Source organism: Coturnix japonica, chromosome 12 (assembly GCF_054131305.1).
Source record: "Coturnix japonica strain WE chromosome 12, WE-NBRP24, whole genome shotgun sequence".
Lineage (NCBI taxonomy): Eukaryota > Metazoa > Chordata > Aves > Galliformes > Phasianidae > Coturnix > Coturnix japonica.
The window spans coordinates 22,125,362-22,135,850 of NC_140674.1; the positions used below are offsets into that span (position 1 = coordinate 22,125,362).

General features: G+C 48.9%; 1 protein-coding gene across 6 annotated transcripts in view; it reads right to left on the bottom strand.

Moving 5' to 3' along the window:
- The window catches only part of ARHGEF26 (Rho guanine nucleotide exchange factor 26), a 32,874-nt gene extending 24,377 nt beyond the window's left edge, over window positions 1-8,497 (bottom strand). For 5 of the 6 annotated variants that reach the window (XR_014933624.1, XR_014933625.1, XM_015872184.3 and 2 more), the window contains exons 1-4: window positions 7,706-8,497; window positions 6,315-6,354; window positions 4,627-4,772; window positions 1,718-1,774 (exon numbers count right to left, since the gene is read on the bottom strand). Coding sequence is in view for 3 of the 6 variants with exons in the window: in XM_015872184.3 (XP_015727670.2) it covers window positions 1,718-1,774; window positions 4,627-4,772; window positions 6,315-6,354; window positions 7,706-8,497 (1,035 nt within the window). In the remaining 3 variants the exon portion in view is untranslated. Of the gene's footprint in view, window positions 1-1,120; window positions 1,200-1,717; window positions 1,775-4,626; window positions 4,773-6,314; window positions 6,355-7,705 lie in introns of those variants that run through there. The other variant, XM_085513717.1, reaches the window with a different exon arrangement.
- Window positions 8,498-10,489: the final 1,992 nt, after the last annotated feature.

Sequence of the window (10,489 nt, forward strand, 5' to 3'; positions counted from 1 at the left end):
CTCCTGCCTACCTCAATAGCTGCTGGAATGCAGTCAGGGATGCAGCAGCAGAGAGGTAACAGCTACAGCACCCTATGTTATTCATGAGAGCAAACACTACTGTGCAAGAATATATGCAAAGGTGATGCTTACAATAATGTGAAATTGCCCACCAAGCGCACTCGCCTCAGCACCCAGAACAAAGGTGTACAGCCACCCTGGCAGCACATGGACCTACTCCCAGGGCTGACCGTGGGCACAAAGGAGCCTGAGAAGAGCCCTTGGAGCCTTCGCCCACCATTACATTTCCAGTCTTCACTCTCTCAAGCCAAAAAAACCATGTTTCTTTGCAGTGACAATGTACTATGGTGGCAAAAATAATGTAACCAGACTCTAAAAAACAAACTGAAGAAATAATAAAATAATTGATAAAAGGTAATTTTAAAGAAATAACATGACCTGACAGTACAACTGCATCGTAAAAGGATTCTTCAGTTTCACTCTGGAAAGACAGGCCTCCAATATTCAAATAAAAACCCTCAAGCTGAAACTATTTTGGTAACATTTTAAGACTCCGTATTTAAGAGACAGCTGAAGAATGTGTTATCTTTGAGGGGATGCAAACATGGCTCCAGGACATACAGACAACAGGCTCCTGGAGGACACGGGGACCAAAATAAAGGCCCTGTAACTCTGAGCTTCCAAGCAGGAGGGGGCAGAAGAGCAGAACGCAGAACCTCAACTGCTCACAGTCTTTAGCCCAAAAAAGCAAAAGGAGATTGCCAAGGAAATGCAGGATTATTAAAAACAAACAAAAACTCCACGGTCTACATCACGTGAACGCCACAGAAGACAGTTCTGTGTCAGTACATGAACACCACAGCTGCAGGTCAGTGCTGAAGCAGGGTGTGGGGCTGGCTGCACACACCTGTGCACGTTGAGGAAAGCCCCACGCAGATCTCACCCTGCTCTGCTCACCAAGGTGTGTCCTGAAGTAAAATGCAGGTTTAGGAGCAAATGACCACAGCGGGTAATTCTGCAGTGCTGCTATTTCAAGAACAGAACAGCAACAAAAAAAACACCCCAAACCAAACCAAGACAGAACACTGTTTGTTTTTTTTCTTTCTCTTGTAGGACATACCTCAAGAACTGCAGGGATATAATAGCTGGCTAGGTCAGGCTATTCCTTTCAACACCTCTCATTCTTTTTGACATAGCCCCTGTAAGCAAGGAGAGAGGGGAAAGCAGATAAAGAGAACAAAAAGAGCAAAAAAGGAGAGAGGCAGAGGGACAGAGACAGAAAGGGACAGAGAGAAAAGAGAACTGCATCAGTGACTGCTGCTGCTTCCTGTACTGCTGACAGCATGGATGCTCCCACATTATTTCAGTAAATAATATTTCAGGAATGCTGAGGCAAGAGCTCCCATTCAGAACTGTTCATAAGGTGAGATGCAGCTGAAGGGCAATGCAAGAAGTTACACTGTGTGCTGCCTCCCACCTCTGTGAACATAAGGTTAATGTTACGCATTAGTTGCTCCCAGTGATCAGCACCAAGCAGGTGCCCTGCTGCACAGAGCACACTGCATGCAGCACAGCTCTGATCCATGGAGCAGGCATCCCGCAGGGCAGGGAGCAGAGTGCTGGGCTCCTCTCCTTCAGAACCAACACAGGCATTAAACCAGACATGCAGTGCACCCGAGTTACCAACATAAAAGAACATTTTCCTTTAAGAGAGTACCTCTTGTCTCTTTCTTTCTTCCTGGCTGATCGTTTCTGACAATCCATTCTTTTTCACCTAAAAAAAAAAAAAAACCACAACCAATTAATTCATTAACATATTTTGTAGAAAAACTTATGAAGAAACAATGTAAGTACTGCACTAAAGATTCATACGTACTTAATTCTACTGGAGAAATGCAACCTTGAGCCTTCAAAATAAGCATATAAAGACAATGTGTAACATTTGATAGCTCCAAAGAATAAGAAGTAATTAAAAGCCAGCACAGCTCTCCCATGGAAGGACTCCAGCACAACTGCGCAGGCACGAGAACTCTTCTCCCCTCTCCAGGACAAAGAAAATAGAAATACTCTATTTGTGTATTTGAGTAACTGCTCTTCTGAATACACCATAAGCATACAGTTCAAGTGCCACGTAAGAACCAGTTATCTGACTTCCTACTGACATAACTCTCCATCAACAACCTGCAAGCTTAGGAGGGCTCACTAGGAAATAAAATGACTGTTTTTTGGATGTCACAGAGGGCTTTTCTAAAAATATGCTGACACAGGAAATACCTATGGAGATATCCAAGAGATTACCGTGCTTCCTGTTAATAGAGCAACTGTAAATTTCCAGCAAGGACAATGCAGCAATGCTAACCTCACGTTCCAGAAACATAAGCTGTGTTTTGTGATTGTTGTTCTGGCCAACATGGGTTTGCACACAGCAAAGAGCACATCTGAATCAGCTGTAGAAGCAAACAGTCCAATCTCCTAATTAATCAATGGCAAAGCTTCCATCCCATCCTCTTCCAAGAAAGAGGTGCAAATATGGACACCAATTTCGTCATGCTCTGTGAAAAAAAATACCGTTCTTCTCTTTGAGGTGCCCAAAATGTTTTAGCTTAAAGACTCTAAAAACCATATTTGTGGTGCTATGCCATTCACAAGGATGCAATATAGGCTAAGAAGAAGGTACCAAGAAAGCTACAAGGGATGCCATACTGTCAGCACCACTGTGCTGCAGAGCTTCCTGCCCACAGCTCAGCTGTGATGGAGCCCACCAGACAGAAGGAGGAATGGAGGAGAATGAGGGGTTAATCCCACACTTAGGTACAGGATGCTCCTCTAAAGAAACAGCTACACAAGGGAAAGAGCTCATGAAAAATTTCTTTGAGGAATGGTGGCTACACCATAAACCAAAATGAACACAAGCCTTCTGATTCTGAAAGGGGAGCTAAGACAGAGATCAGCCCTGAGGCAGGCAGCTGCTGCTTGACACCAGAGGGAAGAGGCAGCCATGGAAGTTCATGCTGGATCCTGCAGCTCCTTGCACACCCAGCACCACGTTGGTATCATCCAGCACAGCTGACCACTGTGTCTGTGGGCAGTCCTACCTTCCACACAACACAGCAGGTAGTAGCACTGCATACGACTGCTGTGAGTTCTTAAAAAAGAGGTTTAAAGATGCTTTTGGAATAGATTTTAGAAAAATTGTTTACCCTCTTCAAATTAAAACTTTAAATTCACAGAGGAAGGCTGCAGAGAACAGGGAGCAGACAGGCAGGCTCAAACTGCCTCGGGTACCTGACAAGCAAGAGGGCTCAAGGGAGGAGTTTGAAAGGAGTTGCATTTAAACACCATCCCACTTCAGGGACTTTAAAAGCTCTTTGAAAAGTCTCCCTTACTTCTACATGTGTAAATGCTGCAAGAATACAGAAGCACCTTTTTATTACAGTCTAAAAGCCTTAACAACTGAATACACAAAGGTTTTACCTCCAAAAGCAGACCAGCATCAGCTGTGAAGGCTGCATGGCCAGAGACACCCCGCAGGGATGACGGATTTGCTCTGCGGTCTTTCCCCTCCTCTCCCAGCACAGTCAAATCTAACGAGGGCCAGACACCTCCTACACCCCTCCTTTCCTAATTCGTGTTGAAATCCAACGCTTCAGCATTTCCCAGCTGACTTCCTGCTGCAGTTCAGCACTTACTCTTTTTAATACTAAATGACAGCACATGCTTTTTCCAGAGAGTTGTAAACAGAGACACTGTGAGACTCACGGGTTCCCACCCTTGATTTTCATAGAGTACCTCTTCCCTTCTACTTCCCACTTCAAGCCTTGTAAATCAAGTACAGGCAGAAAACAAGTCTGCCGTGTTAGAAATGGTGAAGAACAAGTTTGGTTTATGTAACTGTAAGCACAACACACCACTGGTATTTACTGAGACAATTCTACTTTGGTCTCAAGGCAAATTAGCATTTTTGCAATCATCATTACCAAGTACCATTCCTTCTGAAATACCTCAGCTGTCGAGCACTTAACTGCTAGTTTGCCTAGAAGGCAAAAGAAAACCAATTTGTCCTCATTAGAAACAATGTTTTTGCAGTATTAAGCAAAATGAACTACATTTTAAGTACTCAATCTGTTGAAAGAAAATTCAAAGCAGATCTTTTTAAAACCACCTTGTCTTGGCTTCTTTATAATTAACGACTCAGAGAGGTGTTCATATTTCAATACCTTGAAACACAAGGTCGCCTATAGGACAGCCCTTCTAAGAAGAAAACCTTACTCAGCAATAGTGGTTATTGGGGTAAACACAGCTAGGGGGCCCAATGGTCAAACATCCTCCATCATGGTGTGGTACGATAATAATCTTTCCCTATGTCATATATAAAGGTGAGATTCTAAAAGTCAGAAAAAGACCTTAAATGAGACCCAAATAAAATCTAAATGTGCACAACCACAACCTGGACTGGTAACAAATTTGTTGATAGATGTACCCACAGAAACTCAATATATATTGTGGAAGGGAAAGGAAGATGATGATAAAGCTCAGCTGAAGACTCCGCAGCAAGCAGATCTGCTTCAGTGCGGTCTGAGCAGCTCAGATAGCCTTTGTCTGGCTTTGCAGTGATTAAATACTCACAACTGATAGCTGACTCCATGTTGATCTCAGGGGTTTATAGGGAAAAACAACCTTTTCGTCTGATTTCTGCTCTCGGGGCTCCGTCTCCTCATCAGAATCGATGTCCAGAGCTTTTTCTTTGTAGTTCTGATACAATACAGCATTTTCTATAAAAAAGTAACAATATGCCATTAATTACATGAAATCATTTAGTTGCTTTTCATAAAAAATAAGTCACACTTAAACAATGAAAGAAATGAAAACGTCAACGTGCTGTTCACAAACTCCAACAGACAAAGATTGCATCTTACTTCAGATGGACAATGGAGCAGTACAGTAACAATGGATCACTGTAACGCTACCAAAAAAGATCCACACTGACTGCATTAAAGCACAGATGTGTCCTTTGTCAAGAAAAAAACAGAAAACAATTTTTCTGCCCTCCCTTTGCTGTATGATGTTTCATAATTAGCCAGCAATTAAAAAACAGAACGAGCTGTCAGCAGAGCAGTGCCGATTTGGAGGTCTAACTAATTTCATCAGAAAGGCTGCTGTACATCCAACACCCATTCCCACTTTTACTCCATCAGCTTTAAATACCTCCTTCCCACCTCACTAAGAGAAAGGAATGACCCGGGCTTCAGAGATCTCAAGGCAGAACTATTCCAAACAGAAACTTCAAAGAGTGCCTGACTAAGAATAAAGCTTATGAATTGCAGGCCGGGGGGCACCTGCAGCAATCAGCTCCCACCCCATGGGGTCTGCTCTGCCCCTCAGCTGGGCACCACACCGGGCTCAGCCTTCTGTACCCACTCCTTGGAATGCATCTATGTAATCTGTATACTCCAAAGACAGGAAATCCCTTACAATAACTGCATTCTGAGAGGCACCACAGCATCTAGGGAAGTAATTAGGAGACAATGCATGAAAAGATGAAAACAAGAAACAGACAGAGAGATGCAAACAGGACACAGCATAAAGTTTGGAAGACAGAATAAAGAGGAAAGGGAAGGTAAGGCAGCAGCTGAGATGTCCTCAGGAAGCATTAAGGGCCAAGGGAAGCAGCAGCCGTTGTGTGACAGCAGTTCCACTGTGACAGCCACAGATTTGCTGCCAGGCAAAAAGTTCTTTGTTGAGTACTGGGAAAAGCAGCAAAACTCTGAGCTAATGAGTAACATGAGAGGGCAGACACACAGGCAGGTTTTCTCTGACACTGAAATCTGAAGCCCAGGTGGAAAAGAAAGTAAAGGATTTGCAAAGTCAAGGGATTCGTGGCAGTGGAAGCAGCATTCTGCTCATCGTGAAAAGGGGGGAAAGCTGCATAGCACTGAGCTTTCAGAATTATAATCCAGGCATTTGTTGCAAGTGCTGACCCTGAGGCTGACCCCCAGAAGCTGTGTCTGCCTCACCTGCACCTCCTCTGCAGGTCTGCTAGTGCTGACACACATCAACCAGTTCATCTTTTAAGGGGAACAGGAGCTTAAGGTGAAAAGAAATTCTTCAACCAGAAGGCATTTGTAACCCATCATCCCATATTCATTAAAATAACTGTTAAAGTATGGCTAGTGCCACAGCTATGGCTCCATATTACAACGCAGTTACTGACAAAGAAGGTATTTGGTGTAATCAAGTAATAAGGAACTGTGCAAAATGATGTTTAAGTACATTTCACTTGTCATTAAGCACCTCGTAACGTACAGAAGGCTTACCTTCCCCATCAAATGTCCCTTGTCCTCTCAGCGTTTTCTTCTAATAATTTTAACAGGAAAGAGGCATAAACACATTAGAAGAAAGGAAAATAACCACCAGTAACAAGAACTTCATACTTAAGCACTGACTTAGCAGGACCTGCTCCAGAAGCCTCTTCTCTTCATGAATACAGCTGTTTCATCACAGAAAGCAAAAGGCTGCTCTGGACTTTCCTACCCTCGCACACTGTTTACATACATTTGTCCCAAATGTTTTATTTTTCTTACACGTTCAAAGCATTACATGCATCAGCACCACAAGAGCTCCGGGAGCTCATAACTCAGCTCAGAGTCTCAGGGCTTCCCCAGGAGACACAAGGCTCAGTCTGAGCTGCACGGAGCTCTTCACACTCTGCAAAGAGTTTCATAAACAAAAATGTTGAGAACCAAAACAAAGCTCCAAAGCAGAATGGCTGCTGTGGTGCTGTACGGCCCAGGAAGGCAGCTATGATAGAAAAATGCTACTGACAAGAAGTCTGTGTGTGAAGCCAGGGAGTCACAGCATCCCGCCTCAAACTCCGCTCAAACCACTGCTGCAGATCTCCAGCCAGCCCCTCCTGCAGGAGCAGCTCTCATCTATCACGGCTTCACTGCTGCTCACACCTTCACAGAAGCCTCCAGAACTGTCATCTTTAATTTAGCAAGGACTGTCACAAAGCTGCTAAGCATTTCAGCAGCTCCAAACCAGCCCTCTGCATGGATCTGCTCACGATTCCACAGTGCTGCAGAAATCTACCACATCTACCACTATGTTAAAAAAAAGTAGCAGATGGTATTAAAAAATGAACTAGATGAGAACAGTATGACATTTAAGAACTATTTCCAATAAGGCTTAATAATATATTTTCATGCATTAACATTCTACAGAAATGCATCATTCCTGGGGCTCACCAACAAGGCTGGGCACTCTGCTCCATTCGAAGTCACACTCTGATATTTTCCAATGCTTTTAAAGCGATGTCTCTGAGCAGGGTGGAAGTCTGTTTTCCTGTCAGCCTATTTGTTCCCTCAATCAGAACCTAACAAATCCAGTGGGCCTCTTTTCTCCTGTTTACTGCTCTCTGGATGCAGATTCTGAAGCATTGAACTGCAACACAGAACCTTTGGGGCCGGGGCAGCCCATTGGCACCAGGCTGGCAGCACACGCCGGAGCTGCCCAGGGAGTCCCTACTGCTGCTTTGGAAGCTGCACTTTAAGCCATCTGTGGGACTCACTCGTGACCACAAAGGGGCTTTAGCAGCAAAAAGGAAACTGGGAATAAATGAGCACTTATAGAAAACGCGGAGGTGACAAGTTGTGCCGGTACGTAACCTGCAGCACCCAAACCAGCGCACCTCACACAGCTCAATTACCTTCGTCCTCCCCAGGCTGGAAAACTTCTCTTTATCTTCAACAACAGCCTTCAGGATGGGCTGAGACATTCTGTTTTTCTTCTTGAAGTTGGCGGAGCCGTCGAGGTCGATGCCGCTCACCACGGCCCGGCGGTAGGAGGTGGAGCGCAGGCCGCGCCGCAGCACGCCCGGGCTGTCCGGCTCACCCTCGGTTTCCTCCTCGGCACCCAGCGGCACAGCGGGGCTCTCCACCATGCTGCGCACCTTCAGCACCCTCCTGCCGGCATCCACGCCGCCCTTGTGGGTCGCTTTGCTGTCGGACGCCAGGCCGCGGGGGATGATCTGCTGCGTGCCCACCTTGAGCGCGGCGGGGCTGTGGGTGCTCAGCGTGACGGCGGGCTGCTCGGGGAGCGGGGCCGGGGCGGCGACTCCTCGCTCCGGGGACATGGTCCTGGAGATGCCCTCGGGCCCCGCCGGTCCCCGCTCGGCTTCAACGCGAGCCCCTCGGGGCGGAGGGCTGCCCGGCGCCGGGAAAGCGCCGTTGGCGACGAAGCCGAGGGACGCGCTGGAGAGCAGCGCCAGCAGCCCGGCGGGCGGCTCCGAGCCCACGCGGGACGGGAGGCGCGGGGAACCCCCCCGGGGCGCGGCGCTGACGGTGGCCGCGGGCTGCGCGAGGGTGAAGGCGCACCTGTCCTCCACCGGGAAGTCGGTGACGAGCAGCCCGCCGGGGCTCTGGTAGGACTGCGGCCGGGGCTTGCCGTGCGGCCGCGCGGTGCCTCTCCTCTTCCCCAGCGCCCCGCCGACCGCGTCCATCGCCGCTTCCCCCGAGGCGGAAGCGCCGCGTCCCGCCCCGCGGATCGGCCCCGCGAGCGCCGCAACCCCGCGCCGGGACGGGGAAGGGGGGGAAGGAGGAGGAGGAGGAGGAGGAGGAGCCGCCCCGTCTCGCTCGCAGCTCGCGGCCTCACCTCCGCGCGGCGCCGCCGGGGCCCGAGCACGGCCGCCTCCCGCCCCGCAGGACCCGCACGGCTCCAGCAAAGCGAGGTCGGGCTTCAGCGAGAAGCGAAGCAATTCGCCTCGACGTTGACGTGAGATCGCGGCCCCGCGGGCTGCCAGGTGACGGAACGCTCCGAGGGATCGTCCTTCGGCACAGCGCTGCCCCGCGCCCGCCCCGAGCGTCCCGCGGAGCGCAGCACGTGCACACGGTCCCGGCAGCGCCCCGGAGCGTGCGGGACTGCGCGGGATCCCCGCACCTTTCCGCCCCAGCTCCACGGCGCTGCCCGCAGCCGCGAGTCCCGTCCCTGCGCGTCGCACCTGCCGGGGGCGCAGCACGGGAGCGGCCCATCGCCTGCGGACGCTCAGGGCCCGGCCCGGGCTGCTCTGCACGCCCAGCGACACAAGACGCGGCCCCGTCCGCGCTGCCTCACCGACCCCGGCACTCTCACATCTAAGCGAGCTGCGGGAACCTGCGAGCAGCCCCGGGCAGCAGAGGCTCCGTCACGCTGAGCACCCCCCCTCCCTGCTCCCACCTGCAACGCACAGCCCTGCTTTCTCCAGATTTCAGCCCCAAAAGCTTTGCAGTGCAGCCCTACGGCCACGCTGCCGCAGAGCAGCCAGCAGAGCGGCTCACAGCAGGGAGCTGCGGGGGGACGTGCGGCACAGGAGGCACTGCCGGCCCCAGGGTCAGCAGCGCACAGACGGGGCTGCTCCACTCTAAGTACATTTAACTGGAAGCAAAGCACACTGACGCTGCCCGATGCGATTCTCACTGCTGAGGCAAAGCTGCGTTGGCACAGCACCTTTGCATGACGGAGCACACAATGCATAGCTCAGAATGCTCGTTTGTCACCAAGAACTCTAAGCTTTCCATACGGATTTGCCAATAGGACACAGTTGCAGCATATTACTTAACTCATAAATCCTAATTACTAATAATTGAGGTAACCAGCTTTTACAAGATTACTGTATTATACATACTTATTAAATATGATGCAGCTCCAAGGGTAATGCCTGTTCCTGAAGGGCCACCTCAGCACTTGGTTTCACACACAGAGCTAAAGAAATAGGCTCTTGCAATAAAATTAAAGCTGTAATGAAAGTAGAATCTACTATAATTTAAAGGAAGGAAATTGAAATGTAATAATGCTCTGCCATCTGCACTCGGCCCTGTGCTGCTGCATTAACTGGCAGCTAGCTAGGAAACATCAATAACGTTCTTTTTAGACTCTTTTCGTGACTTCGGGCAGCCTGTTTACAGTTAGTTGAAAACGAGCCAACTGTTCTCAGAAGGATCAGTGCAAGTCTCTATCATAATTAGCATGCATGAATGAATAGGGCTCTCACTGTCTCACAACAACAGCAGGGGCAGAGGACACCACAAGCACAAAGGACTGGATGCAGCCCGGCCACTCGTGAGATACTTCTGCTGCTGCTTTCCCCCCCCGGCAGGGATGTGAACCCAACCGAGGCAGCGGTGCTTCTTGCCCACGAGCAGGAGGGCTGTGCTGGAAAGGCTGCTCCAGCAGCACAGGCATCTGTGCCCACAGCCACCAGGACAGGACACAGCCTCCCTTCCTGCCCCTTCCTTTCAGCACAACTACAGCTCTTTTATTCCAAACAGTGCTCAGCTGAGTTGTAACCATAAATCAATCAGCAAAAGGTACATTCCTTGGTTCTTCCCACTTCCCTCTTAAGTCGTTTTTGCTGTTGTTATAATAATCAGCAAAAGTTAATGCTTTGTAGCATCAATTAAAAAGCTTTCAGGAGAGGAAAAAAAACAGATTGCATGTCAGGAAAAAAGATTCTGTT